This window comes from Numida meleagris, chromosome 2 (assembly GCF_002078875.1).
Source record: "Numida meleagris isolate 19003 breed g44 Domestic line chromosome 2, NumMel1.0, whole genome shotgun sequence".
In the NCBI taxonomy this organism is placed as follows: domain Eukaryota; kingdom Metazoa; phylum Chordata; class Aves; order Galliformes; family Numididae; genus Numida; species Numida meleagris.
This window is the reverse complement of record NC_034410.1, coordinates 95,161,292-95,180,534: the sequence shown is the minus strand read 5'-3', so window position 1 is coordinate 95,180,534 and position 19,243 is coordinate 95,161,292. Positions and strand designations below refer to the sequence as shown.

General features: G+C 46.0%; 1 protein-coding gene across 9 annotated transcripts in view; it reads left to right on the top strand.

Annotated features, from left to right (window-relative positions):
* LDLRAD4 (low density lipoprotein receptor class A domain containing 4) overlaps positions 1-15,318 on the top strand; it is a 272,734-nt gene extending 257,416 nt beyond the window's left edge. For 7 of the 9 annotated variants that reach the window (XM_021388865.1, XM_021388866.1, XM_021388873.1 and 4 more), the window contains 2 exons: positions 4,990-5,043; positions 6,256-15,318. In XM_021388865.1, the coding sequence (XP_021244540.1) occupies positions 4,990-5,043; positions 6,256-6,798 (597 nt within the window). In that variant the 3' untranslated portion in view covers positions 6,799-15,318. The remainder of the gene's footprint in view (positions 1-4,989; positions 5,044-6,255) is intronic. The other 2 variants (XM_021388867.1, XM_021388870.1) reach the window with 1 other exon arrangement.

The following is a 19,243-nucleotide window of genomic DNA, read 5'->3' as shown; positions in this document are numbered from 1 at the left end:
ACTGGGGTCTGTCCTGAGTGCCCAGGCCCACAAGCACGGGCATAAAAGCACTGTGTGCTGTCCCAGAACTGCTCTTTCTAAATAAAAGTGGAAATTCAGGAGAGTGGGAACTGTGAAAATCCCCGTGCCAGTGAGAGCCCAACTGTATGGCCAGGGGAAAGCATAGATGAGAGACCACCCTGCTTGGCCAAACCTCTTCCTTTGTGCCAGACATCAGCTGGCAGGAGCTGGGTGCACACTGCGTTCTCCTGCCTGCTGGGAGAGACGACAGTGTGTTCTGGCTGCTGCTCTTTGAAGTCCACCACAATGAAGTCAGAACACCTTTAATAAGAGAAGCAGCATCGAGGAGATCTGCAGGTGGGACCTGAAGGAAGGAGCACTGACTCCTGAGCGCTACTGACTCAGCATGTCCTTGGGCAACTTGCTTCATCTCTAAATCCTGGAACCATAGAATGCCTTGGGTTGGAAGGGACCTCAAAGCCCACCCAGTCCCACCCCATGCCATGGGCAGGGCTGCCACCCACCAGCTCAGCTGCCCAGGGCCCCATCCAACCTGGCCTTGAGCGCCTCCAGGGATGGGGCACCCACAGCTTCTCTGGGCAGCCTGTGCCAGAGCCTCACTGCCCTCTGAGTAAACAGTTTCCCCTAACAGCTAACCTAAAAGAAGCATAATAATGCTTGTTTCCTTCACTTACATGAAGATGAAGTGGAAAAATGTTGTGAAGTTGGGGAAATATAAAGACTTTAAAGCATTAAGTAGCAGAAATAAGCATGGCAAATGTCGTGAGGCAGAGTAAGAGCAAGAGTCGGACTCTCCGTAATTCTTGAACCCCTGGTTGGAACTGTGTGCCCTTCCACCAGACACTGTGACCTTTCCTGCCCTCGGGAAATGCAGATCTTAAAGGAAAGAGCAGTCTGACTGCAATGCTTGTCATTCTGTTAGGGACAAATCAGCAGTTTTGCCGTGCTCGTATCTGGGACAGAAAGCGTTGCATCTTAGGAGCTATGATGGACTGCATTGGCTAAGAGGCAGCGTGGCAGGGACCTGTGTGTGTGTGTGTGTGTGTTCCCGGAGCGCTGCTTCAGTGTGGTGTAATATGGCACTGCCACCTAGGGCCGCAGTCAGAAACTGCACTGCCTGCCTAATGCTTCACCTGCAAAACAGAGGTGTGTACATGCATATATGTGCATGTTATATATACATGTTTATATATTATATATAAAATCAAGGGGAAAAGTGAGATGCTCTTAGTACGTGGAGCAGGCTGCCCAGGGAGGTGGTGGGGTCACCGTCACTGGAGGTGCTCCAGAAACGTGAAGATGTGGCACTGAGGGGCACGGTTAGTGGGCATGGTGGGGATGGGTCAGTGGTTGGACTAGATGGTCTTAGCGATTTTTTCCAACCGTCGTGGTTCTATGATTCTTCAAAATGCATTTCAGAAAGTGCAGTGCTGACTTCTGTTTCTCAGGAAGTACCATTTCAGGCAGAGCTCTCATTGTCAGAAACTGAAAAGTGGAAAAAGTGAAAAAAAGCCTAAAGATCTTCTGAAGGGATTCAGTAAATAAGCAAATTTGTGATGGTATGGGTTGGTTAAGCTGCATTACAGTTTCAGGATTTTTTCTTACAGAGCATATGTTTTTACCTGCAATTTATCTTGAGTTAAAAATTCCTCTTCCAGTTTGTTTCTTTCGTCCTGTCCATCAGTATGCTGATGCTACCAACACCCGTGGTAGTTGGGTGTCAGTGAGAGCCGCAGGAAGCACAGTGCTTAAACATGGCCTGAAAAAGTCACCTCCCTGAACTGTTTGGTTCTGAAGCTATAAATGTTTGTAAAATGTGAGTGAAGCAAGTTATTTAGCTTTATCAAGTCCCCTAAGTTCTAAACCTTGATTAGTCATCATCACAGGGCAATCAAGAAATCACCCTATTGGATTTAGTAAGTGATGCTGGTATTTCAAAACCTAATCTTAAAATGTGTATCTGTGAATTGTTGTAAAGCCCAGAGGCAGGTAAGGTTGGCCAAAGCCATACTTGCAGCCCTGAGATTTGGCTTACTCTGGTGTTATCTGTAAGTACTAGGATTTACCATGAAGACTTTTATCCTTCTTCCAAAACCTAATGGTGTTAAAAGTGATTGCGGCACAGGGGATGAGTGATCAGCTCTCCTTCCCTCTCACTTACAAATATTGAAGCTCACGCCTGCAGACCTTCAGGCTAAAAAGGAGCAAGTTGAAGTGGCTGAGGCTATCAAGTACTACAAGAAGCAGGGAGGTGACGTATAGGCCACAAAAGAAGCATAGGTTGCAGGTACTCAGGCTCAGCCCTCACTGACACACCTGAAAGCTCCTCGTGCCTGTCCCTGGCAGTCTGACATGAGGAATGCCAGCCCTGTCTCCTCCTGTATGCCCAGCCCGAGAGACAGTGCTGGAACTTGCATAGCAAAAAATAAATGATCTGCTTTTATTTGTAGGACTGACTTTGTTTCTGGTTTCCTTAAGATGGGGTCTCCAGTACAAAAGAATATAAATACAAATGCTATCAGCTCTTACTTGTTACTTTTTGCTGATCCTGCCACATGGAATCATATTAGCTGTCAAATGAAAGTCTGCAAGTAAATGGACAAGGGGGGGAGCAAGAAATAACACCTTCCCTTTGTGTAAAGCAACCAGTCAGCCCAGATTGTTCATGGCAGTCCCATGTTATTTCTTTCTTCCTGCGCCATGAAGAAAGGTCTCTGGGATATTTCCATCCTGCAGCAGCAGGTTTTTTCCTTTCTTCTCTTCTCAGCCCCTCACCATCACTCCAAGACCAGTGGAGCTCAGGACACCCCTCTCCTTGTTTGTGTTTGTCATTGCAGGTCACTGTGCAATAAGTTCCTATTCTAGAAAGGTTAAAGGATTCCTTTAAAGCTGAGTGCAGGTGACCCTACCAGCTCCTTCCCTTTCTCCTTGCCTCTCTCACCGTTCATTCTAAAACTTGTCCATGCATTAAGTAAGAATCACAGCAGGATTGGGCTCCTGGTTTTGGTCATGGGATCCCAGCACCCTAGTCACTCTCTGCGGGTCCCTGCAGCAGTTGCAGTGCCTCCAGGTATGGTCTTCTCCTGTACCAGGATTCAGACACCAGCAGTAGCAGTACATTCTGTTGGATGCTGCTGATTCCAAGGCTGATCCTTGGTTCTGTGTGCCGAGGTGCAGCATGCAGGTCCTACTTTGTGTCTGTGTGGAGAGCTTTGCTTTATGCTAGGCCATCTCCTTGTGTTCTTCTCAGTCTCCTGCTTTTGGTGGGTAATAAGATGGGGGTCATCACTTTTCACACCGGCAACACATTCTGAAGTGACTTTTAAGTAACATGAATGTTGGGGGTGGATTGAATTCCTTTCTGGGCTGGGTCTTTGGTTTTGGCTTTTTTCTCTCTTCTGAACCTGAACGTTTTAAAGGAGAGAAAGTGACACTAAGCATAAAGCCACACACTGTCGTATTCTAAATCATCACTTGGAGTTTGCTGTTGAAGAGGAGGCTGTATGCAGCCCTTGGGTCATTAACTGGGCATTTGAGCTTTGACTACTAGATTTTACAGAATTGCAGCAGGCTTGGAGCGTGCTTGGCCAGCTGCTGATAACTTGTCTATAATTGTGCAAATACACCCTCAGATATTTCAAAATGTGGGCATCTGGGTGATGGAGAGGTAGAAAGGAAGGTGGATACTGGTGTAACTTGAACTACTGCAGTTACACAGTTAACATTTCTGCAGTTGGCAAAATCTTATATAGCCGCTGTAGTACATGAATCTACCTAAGATTCTTCCGTCATTTCAGGTGTTAGTGAGTGGGGATACTTGCAAAAGGAAATTGTAAATAACTTCAATTGTCAGTCTTCTTTATCTGCTGTCTATAGCTACAGAAGAGAAGTGACTGACAAGCTTTGTTATTCAAAGCATTTCTCTTAACAGCTGAATCCTATGGGAGATTCCTCCCAGAACAGCTTTCCTCTGTGGTGGACTCTCCTGACAAGATCACAGACGGTTTTGGTCTCTGAGTGCCATGCTGAACATCTAGTTAGGTCTATTTTTACATCTGAAATATGTTCAAAGATGCTCTGGTGAGAAAAAGCTGTACAGTAGGATTTGCAGTGTGCATTTTCCTTCCTGAAATTTCTGATGCCTATAAAATCATGCAGGTTTACTTAGCACTAAGAAAATGCTCATAACCATGTATTGTTTTGATTTTTTTTTCCAGTAAGGTTGAAATTCTGTCCTTTGTAGCTTCTGTAGTTTGTCCTTTTCAGCTTTGAAGTTTTCCAGTAAAATAAATTAATTGCAGTACATATTGCTACTCTAAAAAAATTAATTGAGAAGGAAAATAACAGTACACCTGAAGCTGTTTTCCCTTACTGACAACTTTGTCTTCAGCCATTTATTCTGCCCTGGGTACAGCACTAAAGCAGGCTGCTGGGGCATGAGAGTGAAACCACTTTGGCCTGAGAAGGTGGCTGGGAAGTGCCTGAAGAGGGGAACTGGTGGCTGAAACCTGTTTCATTGCTGTTCTGTGGTGGGAGTTGAGCACCTGACAGTTTTGACCAGGATATTCCTGGGTTTAGAGTGAATGTCCCTTCTCCATGGGACATGGCAGGTGTCATCGGGTTTTGTTGTGCGCTGTTTTCACTCCTGTATATTATCAGGACACTGGGCAGCAGGACGGGCTTCATCAGACTTCATGGCAGCCACGTCCCTACATGCAGCTGGGACTGGCCCGCTTAATCCCTGTGGTTTGTGAGGCCCAGTGCTGTGGCTGGCGTCTCTACACGTTCACAGTGCGCTGAGCTTGACCTGCTTGGATGCAGAGCTGCTGTTTGCTCTACTTCTAGAAAGCAGAGCCTAAGTTCCCCTAGGTGTGGGTAACCAATCGTCAGAAGTTGATTGCTTGTTGTGGTACTGAGGTAGGATTGTCATGTGATTTTTCTCATTTGTTGTTCGTTTCTGCATTGCAGGAAGGGTGTTTGTGGCCTTCGGAAAGCTCGGTTTCACGCCAGGGTGCTTCAGAGGTACAGTCACATTTCTTACCATCTTTGGCATTACGTATATTTGCCTTCTCGTTGAACATGCATCTATGTAGTAAATAAGGCCTTTGGAGCGTAGATCAAGAATCACAGTCATGTGGACATCTGAGCCTGTCTTAACTCCCATTCTTTAAATGTCTAAGACATTTTCATTAAGAGAATGACATTCCAACTGCCTGATGCCTCATCTCCATCAGCAGCTCCCTGTAACTTAGTAGACATTCACAGGTAAGTGACATGCAGTGGCTCAGTAATTTTACAGTGGAATCTGGGAGACCTGTTGCTTTTCTCTCTGAATGTATGCACATACCCTGTCACCACTGTTTCTTATCCTCTGGACAGCACAGATCCTTGGCCTGTGTGGTATCTTGTGGGTGCTGTGTCCTGAGTGGCCTGGCTCTCCTGTACAGGTGGCACTGCATTTGTGTGGGTCAGGGACTGAAGATCCTGGGAGGACCCAGGAATAAAAAGAATGATTTGATAGATCTAGATCTAAGAAGCTGGAGTGTCTGTCCAGATTTGGAATGGGTCGAGTGAGAAGCAACAGCTCCTCACAGACTATCTCAAACTCTTCCTCTTGTAAATCCTGACCTTCTCCAGTGCTTAATATGGCAGAGACATTTTTTCCACTCCCGGTGTAGACGTCCTCCCTGGAGGCTGAGAGCTGAGGAGGAGGAGAACACCTGCTCTGCTCTCCTAGTGAAGGCGTGAGATATGCTGGACCTTCACAAAATGTACTAAAGTGACCGTATGAATTCTGTGTTAATGCTGGGTGTTAGGTTAACTCAGAGTAGGAGGGGTAGGCTCAGGCTGCGGCTGAAGTTCAGTATTGGGATGTTTTTGTAGAACTAAATAATTGTCAAGACTAGAAGAAAAAATAAGTTGGAGTGTTTCCTGTGTACAGAAGCAGAATTCATTTGTCTTAGCTCTGCATGTTTTAATGTTAGAAGGAGCCGTGTAGGATCATCTTTTTTGAAGCTGTTCTGCAATACCTTGTGTTAGATCCTTCCTGAACTCCTACCTCTGCTTTTCCATGCACGCGTGTGGGAGCATGCATGCAACACTATCTGCAGGATTGAACCTCTGATGAGGTGACAGAGAGAAACGCTTTCCATTTTATTAGTTTTTCATCAATACGGAGAGCCCTCAGTGCTTTGCTCAGCTGTGGAGTCACGTCTTTCTCTCTTCCCATTGCAGATTATGTACGCTCCAAGGTCCAGGGACAGGTTTACCGCCCCATCTTTTATGCAGCGGGACCGTTTCAGTCGCTTCCAGCCCACTTACCCGTACATGCAGCATGAGATTGACCTTCCTCCAACCATTTCCCTCTCGGATGGGGAAGAACCGCCGCCATACCAAGGCCCCTGCACCCTGCAGCTCCGGGACCCAGAGCAGCAGATGGAGCTCAACCGGGAATCTGTCAGGGCACCGCCCAACAGAACCATTTTTGATAGCGACTTGATAGACATTTCGATGTACAATGGGGGCCCCTGCCCACCGAGCAGCAATTCGGGCATAAGTGCAACCAACTATAGCAGTAATGGAAGGATGGAAGGACCACCCCCGACGTACAGCGAGGTCATGGGGCACTACCCAGGCTCCTCGTTTTTCCATCACCAGCACAGCAACGCTCCTCCTTCCTCGCAGAGGGGGAGCAGACTTCAGTTTCAGCAGAACAATTCAGAGAGCACAATTGTCCCCAGCAAAGGCCAAGACCGGAAACCAGGGAACCTGGTCTAAGTCACTCTCCGAGGTGCGTTTGGACTGAAGACAAGAGATTGAAGAAGGGCGGCGGAGGAAGAGCCCCGTGCTCCGGTGCACAATGTTGTTAACATTTCACGTGGTACAACTTAACTTAGTAAAACCAAACGTGCAAACCAGTTGTTTGTTTCTGATTCCTTTCAGGGGAATTGCATGCAAAGCAGATCGAAAGAAATACAAACTTCCATTCAGTTTGTCTATGAGCAGTGTTTCGGGGGGAGGGGGGGAGGGAGGGGAATATATTATTTTTTTTTAATAAACTATTGCAATTATTTAATTCTAAAAATAAACTTAGCACAGAAATGAGGCTTGTACAGCCGATTTTGTACTCACTGAATGGCAGAAAGACAAAGGCTTTGCTAGTTAAATGGGGGAAGAATTGGCCAGTTTGCTTTTTTTTTTCTCCCAGGGTGTGCATTTTTTTTTTGAAATATGAATCAAAATTTCTGTTTTGTGTGCCAAGGTATAAAGTTGAGAACTTAGATGAATGCAAGGAATTAATTTGTGTTGTGATAAATGTGTTTTAAAAAGTTGCACTATCTTAATGTTTTAAAAATTATATATGAGGGAACTGTTTTATGTGAAGTTCTTCTATATGTTGTCTTTTCACCTGTGGAATAACGATTGAGCCCCAGAAGTGATCTGGAGGAGTCTGCCCCCCTCCCCCCAGGTTTGCTAGAAAAGGGGACAGGACTTAGCCTAACATCTCTTGACTTACACAAATCGAGAAATACAGGGACACTTAACTTGTCGACTTTGCAATAATTTGCATCCGAGTAACAGCGCATCAATGAAGTGTCTTGGAGACTTTTGGATGGAAGAAGGCAAATGTGACATCCCAGCATTTTCCATCACTTAGGGTTTAGCTATTTTGCAGTTTAGACTTGTTTGTTTCATAAGAGGCAAAACAAAAGCCCAGATGTGTTGATTTGTATTGATTCTAACGAAGTGCTGCCATTCTTTTCATAATGCAGTATCGCCAGTACTTAAGATTGTAGAGATTTTTGTTCTCACTGTAGCCTGAAGTGTATTTAGTCACATATCATGACATTATGCAATAAATTGTTTAAAACCCAAGGTGGGTTTTTTCCCCTGTAATGCTGTTAACATATGTGAGACTCTGTTGTGCTTTGCGCTCTCCATTGCATCTTTTAGACACTGAAGTTCAGCCCTGGCGATCCATCCCATTGGAGTGAATGGGCCTGGGTGGCTGCGACCCCCGCGTGGTCTCCGCAGCAGTGCTGGGGGCTGGCAGGCGGGTTGTTGTGTTGGCCTTTGGCTCTGGAGGCTGTGGTGGGAGCCCTCCTCTGCGCACGTCATCCCGTGGGCGCCAGCAGGACTGTGCTTATGGGTGGAGGTCACTCGTGTAGTAACGAAGCGTCCGTAAGCCCGGCTTTTGTCACGCTGGTCTTAAAAGTAATGGGAAGGTTTTGCCTGCTAGTAAAATGGCGCGCGGGGCGCTTCTTCCCTACCTGGTTTTGTGTGGAAGCAAATGCGGCACTGGAAGGCAGCTGGTGAATGGTGGTGGTGGCAGCACAAGCACATGAAAAAAGCACAACTTGCACTTAAAATGCATTTTGGAAATGGACTTAAAGTAAGAACCTATGGAGTCTTAGTTTGAATAGTTTCTAATATATGTGTGTGTGTGTACGCGTCATCGACTCTTCACCTTTTCTACCCCCTGAAGCCTTGTGCTTGGTGCCCAGGTGCAAGCGCCGGGTGCACCGGGTGCCGGCTCCTGCGGCCGGAGACTGGACTTCTGCATGGCTTCTGGCTGGGCACCTGAGGCGAATCTTTGATCTATGCAGAGTTTTAATGCCAAAACAGTGTGCGTGTCTTGGGTGTGCGTGTGTGTCATGTGGGCCTCAGCACAGGTTGTTTTCTTCATAAGCTAATTTGGTTTCATGCTAGTTTAGGAAACGTTTGCAGAAGGCAAAACCAACCAGTGTTGATTTTGGTCTTCGGTGACTTTTGCTGTCCTTGGGAAGCGAGCTTTGGCCGGACAGTGCGTGTGCCTACGCAGATCCTTTGCGGTTGCCTCAATAAGGGTTATTTAGCCAAGAAGCCTTTAGGCGAGAGCAGCTGGAACTCCGTGGTTGTGTCTGAGCACGCCTGGTTGGGGCCCTGGGGTTGGACTAGTTGAACACCAGCATCTCCCCGTGTGCAGATCTCACAGGAGCGAGCCTTGGAGTTGCCTTCAGAGTAACCTCTTGGGAACATACTTTCTTTGAAGTCAGCCCTTTGCCATCCTTTGACATCTCTGTATGCCCGTGAATTTCTGCGTATTCCGTTCATGTTCTTGGGCATGATGGTTGTCTCAGTTCCTTGATTGAAGACGTTTTTCTGTGTGTGGAAAATGTGAGCTGTTTCACCCGTTCTGTAGAAAAGAGTAGTGGGGAAAAAAACACCTCTTAATATTTGCTCACCTAACGGTTGCATTTCCTCCTACATCTTTGCCTTCTAGTTGTGTTTTTCTGTGCAAAGCTCGCATGCAGGCAGCGTGCCCATCAGTAAGGAATAGTAATGGCCTGGTGCTTGGTGCAGGCGAGCTGTCATCCGCTGCTTTTGTTTGAGAGCCTCAGACGGGAGTAAATGCGCTATTTCTGAATAAATATTAAGGGTCTTTGATGGGAATCCCAGCAACAGTGTAACATTGCAGAAGTGTGTGCTCCTTTTTTGTTGTTGTAGTGAGAGGGAGTGTGCCTTTGCACCAGAAACAAATAACGAATAGTGTTATTAATACTTACAGGTTTAGAAATTGGTATTCTCTGAATGCAGGTAATTCTGTGCAGCATTTGTGGAGAATTCCCTTTGAAAACATCCAGAATTAGAAAGCAGCGTTCCGCGGCCACTCAGATGTAACTGTGTAGGCTATTAAAGATTTCAGTAAGCCTTATAGGGTTAATTATGTAGATTACAACTCCATACTGGTGTTCTACCATGCACAGAAAACACATAATGCACACGTGGAGTGTTCTGTCTGATCAATCCTATTAGCCTGAACTCTGGCTGCATCTCCTGATCTTTGCCGAATAAGCCATCTTCCCAAAATTCACTCCGATGTCCCCAGCTCAGAAATTTTCATGCTAAAAGAATTATTTTTTTATTACGGATTAAAGCATGATGACCTCTCCTCTGTCTACCACAAAGGTTAGTTCTTCCCTTTAGCGGTTTGGCACGGGTCCCTTCTTGGTGCTAAATACATCTGTGTTTTCCTGTGATCCTGCAGGGCTGGATGTGCAGGGTGCTCAGCCATAGGAAAAAGGTTTGGGGAGGAATGTGCTTTCCTTGCGATGGAGGAGGAAGCTGCGTCGTGGCGGCCTCTCCCAGCCCTGCCAGGCGGTGCGGTGCTGGGCCTGCAGGCCGACACCCCGGTACTGGCTGGAGCATGGGGATGCTCTGGAGCAGATGGGCTGCTAGCGTTCTGCTGACTCTGAGCCCTGCACACTTAAGCAGGTGGAAATTGATGTTCTAAAACTGTTCTCTCTGCTTTTTTGTTGTTGTTGTTTTGTTATTTTTCAAGGTTAAACTGTATGCTTGCTGGTACGTTTGAAGGTATTTATGATTGTCCCCAGGCTCTCTCTGGTCGTTACCACTGAGTCGTGTTGATGTGCACATGTGTGTATACATACCTGCATGCAAAATTGTGCCTGTGACCTGTTCATTCATTCTCTGTGTATTAGTTATTATTCCATAATCACCTCCCAGAAATGCTAACTGGCATTGTGCTCCCAGGAACAATGGCAGGTCGTTTGTCACAAACAGCGGGAGGCACGAGGACTATTTGTTTCTCACTCCTGTAGCTGTGGTGCCCTGTTTCTGTCAGTTGGGAAGTTTTGCTGAGTGGATCCTTGCCCGTGCCCTGGTGTGCTAGTCCATTCTTCCATCCAACTGCTCTCCTTTTTTTACACCGGGCTTTGAGAAATCTTCATGCTTTTGGGACAGCGCTAATGTAGACCTCATGTGATGATGTACGCAAAGCAAATGTAATTCATATATTCTTTAAATCTCAGAAGCATGCTATTTCAAACTCCACTGATGCTAAGAACCAAGGGATGCATTAGTGTACTGGGTTCAGATGAAGGTTGGCTTTTGATTACATCTTTGGTTTTTAGATAAATACTGTTAGGAAGAATTGAATTATGCATCAATGTCCTGTGTTGCCTGCTTGCCACCCAGCATGATTATAACTGCTCTTCTAAACTACCCCAAATGTGTCAGTTGTCTTAAATCCCCAGATAGGAGACCAGCTGAAGTCCCTTAGAACGTGGAAAAATCCCTTGTGAGGGTATGTTGGATTTACAGAGGTTTCCTGCCCAAGCTCTCTGTATTTCCTCTATTCCATATTAGGAAACTGAAGCTCAAAGTTTTGAGAATGGCCCAGCTGAAAAGGTTGGTAAGATTTTTTTATACTTAATAGTTTACCAGCCTGTGTTCATCAGTCAGGGGTGCAAGTTACCTTCTGGCTCACCTCTGCTTGCTGTCACTGTGCTGGCAAAAGCCGCACTGGGCACACTCACACCAGCAAAAATAAGTCGTTTTATTGGTATGGCTCCACTTGGGGATTAGCAGGAGCTGCACCACGAAATTCAGCCTCCATGAGCAACGCTGGAGCCCGTTGTCTCTTCCCAGCGAACTCTTTCCTGTGTCGCAGGCAGCTCCGTTTGGATGAAGTCCCTTACCGTGCCGGTGAGCAGGAGGCTGCTGGTGTTCCCTTGAAAGAGTCACAACCATTGGCATTAAACGCATTTCAGGGCCATCCTGCTTTCAAAGGAAAAACAGTGTGATTTTGTACTGAGACGTGTTGCAAACTCTCCTGGCTTTTCCTTCTGCCTTGCTGTTTTCTCCCCATTTGCAGACTGAGCAAAAGCAACTGGATAGCGCTGGTTCTGCTTCAGCGCCGGCAGAGCTTATTTTTATGTTGGTCAACAGTACAGAAACAAACTCATAACCTAGAAACTTCCCCTTCACCCCAACAGCCGCCCTCTGTGTGATTTACTGCCGGAGATGACTCTGTCATTTCTTTGCTGCATTGCTGCTGCTGCTGCTGCTGCTGCTGTTTTACCTGATTTGGTATGTGAGCTTTCTGAGACGGTGTGGGATGTGTAGGATCTTGGTGACGAAGCTGTCTCGTTTCTTCTTCCTTTCTCTCCTTGGTTCGTGCTTGTCTGTCTGCTCTGGTAGGGTTATTAATGAGTTATCGACGTACGTGCTAGGTATAATTTTGAGGAGGTTTGCATGTTGGTAGTTTGTAAGCAACTAAGGTGCCTCATGTTCAGGTCTGAGCAGATGGGATCCCCTTGCACTTGAGGGCCTGACCCAACGCCCAGTGCCGTTGGTGGGAGGACTCTTGCCGACTCCAGGGGGCGTTGGGTCAGGCCTCGCGCCCCCACCTTTGTTGTGCCTCACTTAAAATGGTGCTTTTTTGGTCGTCTGTCTTTTTCTTTCTGATTTTGTTGGTTGGTTGGTTGTTTTTTTGTATGGTGCTGTGTATAACTTGAATATATTATGCACATATCCTACCCAATGGGTAGAACAACAAACACACAAAAACAAATAGATGTTGTTAATACTGTAAGATAATGTATAGATGATACCAATTTTAACACAAAATAATGGCATAGACTTTGTGAATGCCAGCTTCTGTGCTTGGTCCTCTTTTGTAAGAAGATTTGCAAATGAATGCATACAAATGACAAAAAGTCTATGTATTTTATTTTCCTATTAAATATCACTATAATATCATAAGGGAAAAAGTTTGAACAAATCCTTTTTGACTTGCCTGTGTATAGCAATTGGTCGTTGGATGCATCTTTGCTGTGAAGATGTTTTTTTTTTTTTTTAAATGTGTCACTTTAAGAAAAAGGAAAAACAAAACAAAACAAACGAAACCTCCACAGCTTTAACCTTGCAGCTAGATGCTTCTCGTCTTGGTTGTTGCCTTGCTATTGCTGAGTTGGACCAGTATTAGTTACTACTACTCCAGCAGATAGATACATTATTTATTATCCTTGATTAAGTTGTGGTGTTGCTTTTGTTTCTTTTCAACCTAGAAATGGGCTAAAACCTTTCAGATCTTTTTTTTGTCTGCGTCCTTGATGGGAAGTGAAGCTCAGACAAGTGGGAACCGATCTAGACCACCCCTGCAAAATGAAAAGGAGGCCAACAAGAGTTGTGTGTAACCAGCCGGCCCTGCTGTGCTGCTTCCCCGCCGCCACGTGTGGTCTGAAGGCTCGGCCTGTGGCTGGGGACCCCTCAGCGCCCGCGTGGCTGCAGGGCTGCCAGCCTGAAGGGCGGGCATGGAAAGCCGTGCTGTGTGCCCAGTGGAGCGCAGGCCTTGAGGCCCTGCTTTCCTCATGCCGAGTGCTGACAGCAACAGCTGAGCCTAGGTCGATACGTAATATGGCGGGAGGAAGGCCCCAGCCTGGTTGGAGCCAACGCGGTGTAGGGAGCCCTTTGTGCCGTGCGTTTCAGCTGGTAGGGTGCTGCTGGCCAGGGACAGGCCTGCCCGGCTGCTTGGGTCCCCCCGCACATCCCCGTGCCCCACGCACTCTCGGCGTGGCTTGTTCAGTGAAGCAAATACCTCAGGAAAACTAAACGTGAAGTTCTACTTTAGAGAATTGCAGATACTCTACTTATTTTTCTAAGCTGTTTGTTCTAACTATCCCAGGACGGTAGGTGATGTACAAGTTTGTCGGTCCGAGACAGACCAGTCCTCTCGCTGATGGGTGCCGGCTGATCTCTCATAGATACCCCTGTCTGTACGTAACTTTTTATACTTGTCAGGCTTTAACCACAGATGTAACGTAGCGACGTGTCGGGATGTCGTCGAGGCGGTGTTTTTGTTCGGTTTTCAGGTGGTAGCCCAGTGCTGTGAGATCGCCTGGGGGCCGTACCCGGGGCCCGGTGAAGGCCGTGGTGAAGCCCTGTGGGCTGAGCAGCCCCTGGCTCCCACCTGCAGCGCTCATGGCCATGGCTCGGAGCGTGGCCCTTGGCCACCCCTTGTGGCTTCTCTGCCGACCTGAAACTCCAGCTACACATTTGTCTGTAAATATCTTTTTAAAACCCCCCATGGGCGTCCCGTGTCTGAATGTTGAGCGTGGCTGTTCTGTTCTTTGTTTTAAAGAAATCCGTAAGTTTTATGGCCAGTTCCACATCGTCAAGCCTGTGCAGGTAGTTTGTCTTCATCCCTCTCTCTACTGAGCTATTTTATCAGTAAGCATGTACCATAGTGAAGTATGCATATTTTACGACTGTCGTTTGTTAACTCATTTATTGTTTGCCAGGGCATAGAGCAGTTGTTCTGGAAGTGTGTCTTGCCTGGCCGTGTCACGTCTCTGTTTGCACTGCAGAACAACTTCTGCGCATGAAGGAAGAAAAGCAAACAACCCAGGCCTTGACTAGCAGGAGACTTTACAGAGCAAACCTTGTGCTGGAAGAACCTAAGGTGTGATTTGTCGTAACAAAACTTGTGTATTGAGTGGACCAAACAGGAGCACGTCTCCTTCCAGAGGCACTTATTTGCTTTGAAGCTGCAGTGGCAAGAGCAGACTCTACTGAGTGTCTTCACAGCCGTGTTCACACTTTGCCATTTCCCACAAAGCACAGGAGGCAGCCAGGATGTTAGAAGAAGTATAAGCAGAAGTTAGGAGAGCCTCAGGCATCGTAGAGCCTGGACAGCAAAAATAATAATAATAAAATCACCTTAATATCATTTAACAACCTTTTCTACTTGCAGTACCAAGGCTATGTAAGCGTTGTTAGGGATTTTATCTTTATAGCTATCAACTGCCCAATGCTGCTGTGCTCAGAGCATTTCATGACGGTATGCACATCGGTCAGGCTGTTTTACTTAAAACTAACCACCCAATGCCTGGTTTTAGAGTGTGGACCCTCTCTTTGTTGCTTCTTGCTAGTTATTTTACAGTGTAAAATGCTTTATTGCTGTATGGATTTTTTTGTATTTCCAACATTGTGGCTTTCGAGATCACATTTTCAATGTCTCTTATTTTTGTCCATTTTGTTTCAAGTTATTCTGAAATATGTACAGCACTATCAACAATATTTAATCTTTCTTTTAAATTTTATTGTTGTAAAAACAATTCTATTAAAAACCAGTACTTTTTTTTTACAACTGTATTGGGATTTCTCAATAGTTGTTCCTGTGACGCTATGACAAACCTGGCTTGCTTTAGGTTTGGTTGTTTTTTTTTTTTTTTTTTACCTTATTTTCCTTTTAACACAATTAATTTGTTGCTTATTTTCCACCGTAACTCCCAGTTATATACAGGAAAAGATTTCAACTGTTGTGTATCTGACTCTTTTAATTGAGCAAATGGTGATGTCCTAGTTTTTAGACCTAAGGTCTGTTATTGCAATACTTTTAAAGGAAGATGTTGCTCTAAGTGCTGTTGTTAGTTTTAAATACAGATTTTATGCTTGTTCTTAATATGCTGTGGTTAAACCATAGCACAAAATTATTAAAAACCATGAAATGCATTTGTCTCCTGTTGAATTTCTTTGTGAAGCTGGGAAAAAGAAGAGGGGGTGAAATGCCGGGGTGACGTTCTGTAAAATAAATGCTTGTCCTTCTGTGTCCTTGCTTTTCTGCTGGCAAGCTCGTAGCTGGTCATTAGAGAGTCGGAGGGTGGATTCGGTCCTTGAAACACAGGCTGAGAACACCGCCTTGATTGGTTTGGGGCACCCAGTGTTGTGGCTGCTCCTGGCAGGGCAGCGCTGGCCCAGAAAGTGGTGGGCCGTGCCCAAACCACAAAGCTGAAGAAACTGATTAAGAAGCAAACATACAGGATATGTTTTTTTGGAGGGGAAAAGCACGTATCCTTGGTAATAGAAGGTAAATCACACTGTCCATGGGTGGTGCCTCTCACTTTGCTATTAGAAAGCTTAACAACACAAGAAGCGAGCAGTTTATTTATGTTGAAGTATCAAGTGATGCTTTACGTAGCATGACTATTAACGTAATCCTTGTCTTGTGCTGTGTTTTATACCTATGTATGTGCTTGCTGATCCCTCTGCTGTAGGAGCCCTCATGTCTATTCTGGCCCCTTGCTTGGGCTTCTTTGACTCCGGCAGAGCGTGTGGAGGAGAGGCTGCTGAGGGAGCCACGCATCCCCAGCCCACTTCTGACACCCTCCTTCAGGAGCAGCCCTCGCGCCGCCTTCGGACAGGAGCCCTATCTGCTGTTGTCTTCAAATGGCTTCCTTATTTAAATGCTGCTGCACTTTTTGTTGCTGCCCTTTAAAAGTCTAACAGTTCTCTTTCCCTTCAGCCACCCAGACTCAGCATCTCCCCCTCTACAGCATTTTAATTCTTCCTTGGTGCTTAGGAAGTAGCTAGGGCCTGGGTGCTTAGAAGTGCTCCAGACCTCCGAGCGTCTGCTCCTCCTCTGCTGTCTGTGCCCTGAACTCCCTGGAAACTGCTTTTTTGAGACTGCTTTCATCTTTTACTTAATCTGGTTTTAATTGTATTTATATTTGTTTTATAATATGCCATTCTGTTTGATTGTGTTTTAATATCTTTGCCAATGGTTGCAGCTCAGAACTCGGATATAAATGGGATGTCTCATCTCAGTAGGGTTACTTTTCCTGTTTAAAGATTAATACAGTGGCTGCTGCAGTCCTGTGAAACCTTTCGGTCTGGCTTCCAGGCTCCCCACAGTATTGCCTCTTATTACAAACACCCTGGTTGTACCACTCCAAACCCCTTTCTTCCCCAAGACCACTCTATAATGAGGCTTGGTTGCTTAGACAAAAATTAATTAGGCTTCTCTCATTATCACTGTTTTGATCGGTCGTGCTTTAAATGAGTTCTAATTAAAATGCACATTTTAAAAACCTCGCTGCTGAATCCTGTTCTCATCGCCTGCTTCTGCTGCAGCGATGCCCGGCTTTTGTTCCATGTGCATTGTGCCACTTCCACACAACTCCAGCACTGAGTAAGTATAAAAACTTGGTGGATGTTTTTCTTTTTTTGGCTTGTTTTCTACATTTTTTTTTCCAGACCAAGTGTGAAATGATTACTCCTGAGAGCAGCACTTAGAGCTGAGCTAGCCCATTCTCTTCCACGTGGTAAAAGCAACGAGTTACGTTTCTCAGTGCCCCATACAGTCTACAATATTAATTACCCCCAGAATGTTCCTCAGCATTTGAGAAATCACCTGCTGTACTTAGTCCTGGTTAACTGCCTGCTTCTGCTTACCCTGGGTGCTGCAAATCACCCTCAGATATTAATTAAGTTGGAAGGACTCCGGGATGTGCAGCAGTGTCGGACACACACTGAGCTGAAGGCAACGTGCCGGATGCCGGCGGATTTATGGACTGTGCCTGGAGCCTTAACATGTGTACAGCAGCAGATCCTTACTGCAAAACACTCTGTACTCGGTAATGGCTTCTGCTACAGACCACTTTGCACGGAGGAGCTAACACTGCTTTAAAGATGCATGGAGTAGAATGTGGCAGCGCTCAGTGCAGAACCACCTCCCCACCTCCACCGCTCTTGGTCCCTCTCACAGCCAGGTGTGCTGTCTCCCTGCTCCTTCCACCATCCGTGCGCCTCTGCCTTGTACAGAGCTATCACCTCTCTGGGTTTCGCTGGTTGTTCCAGGGTTTTAAAAAAGCCATCAGAAAGCAGCCACCCCTTGCCTGGAGAAAGAAGGCAATTCTTCCATGGAGGCCAAAGTGCCACCCTTGAGCCCAAGAAGCTCCCCTTCAATGCCAACGCCAGATCACTCCAGATTAATTTAACATTTGCAGACATTACAGTGATTGACAGTAGAGTTGAGTGGAAAATTCCGATTTAATCCCACTCTGTGTGCCACAGACATGGCTCAGACAGCTTGACCTACATTTAACCCTAGACAGCAAGAAACTCTCAGAGGAAAAAAAAAAAACTAGTTTTGTCCTCAAAGCCCTGAGAATGTTACAGCTTATCTCATGCGCCGCGCATATGCGTACACGTGTAATTGTATTACCAGTCTCTGAGTCTTTCATACGCTGAGCCAAGCTTGCCCTAGTTGGCTTTACTTGGTGAAGAAGCCATATAAGCCAAATAGAAAAGCATTAACATGTTTGCATACCCTTTCAGCAGGGTTTACGGCAACAGCTAAATGTGTAGGAGCTGTTTATTTTCCAACAATTGGGTTAGGATTGTAAGTGCTTTCCAGTTTGCTTCCAGCTGCAAACTTGACAGCTCTCTAAAAAAGCCGATGAGCTGGTGGCTTTCTGTCTGGAGAAACCTGATGTGCAGGGCTTGGCTGGCTGCTGCAGAGCTGCTCCTCTGGCCACTTTGGCCCCCTTTGGCTTTGCAGTCCAGCAATGTGGGTTTTACAGGGTCAGTGGTGCAGCATTAGATGTTGCAGCTTCTCAGTGAGAGGTGCATCCGTGCATGCTGAAAGCCATATGGCTGAGTGATCGCACTGGCTGCTCAGTGCAAGCCCTCTCACCTTATAAAATGATGCTGTATGCTCTACTGATACTAAGCTTGTAGATAAGAAAACATGCATGCTAGCTCTAGCCATATGCTAGGGGAAATGGACACTTTCATCTCAATTAAAATTACACTCCATCAGGAAAATGATAGTGAGCACACTAAAATCACCATCTGACAATAAAGAGCCTGTCTGGGCTCTTCTCATAGCAACTGCCCTGCTGACAGACACCGACCAGCCAGCAATGGAGTTAACTCAAACACTGCACCATGGTTGGGCAGCACATGATTATACTGCATCATATGTGTCAGGAAGCCATGGCACATATAGTCTGATACTAAGGGTGCTAACCTGGATTTAGCATGTTGGTGAACCAACATTATCAAAACAGCATTTGGCAGCAGCCTAACCCTCAACTGTTCTAGTACGAAGCCTCCCAATGCAGGAATGTGGCTACACAGCTTGTGAGTTACTCCTCACTGGGACACGGGAGACTGTGGGTACATCTGTTTTCCCATACAGGTCTGCTCTTTATGGAAATGAAAAGGATTCAGGCCTTCACCTTTAGGGATGGATGCTGGCACAACCACCATTGCTTCCGGTTACACAAGGTAGGCTGCTTGGCTAGCCAAAGCAGAAGTTAGAAATATTTCATACAATCATAGAATCATTAAAGTTGGAAAAGACCTCTAAGATCATTTACTCAACCATCCACTTACCACCAATATTGTCCACTAACCATGCCCCTCAGTGCCACATCCACACATCCCTTGAACACCTCCAGGGACAGTGACTCCACCACCTCCCTGGGCAGCCTGTTTCAATGCCTCACCACTCTTCTGAGGAGAAAGTCTTCCTAGTATCCAACCTGAACCTCCCCCTCCTTCATTTCTTTATGGAACTTTACCCAGTTCTATTTAGTTTCCTTTTTTGTTGTTGTTGTTTTTTTCCTCTCCTCTCCCCTCTCCCCTCTCCCCT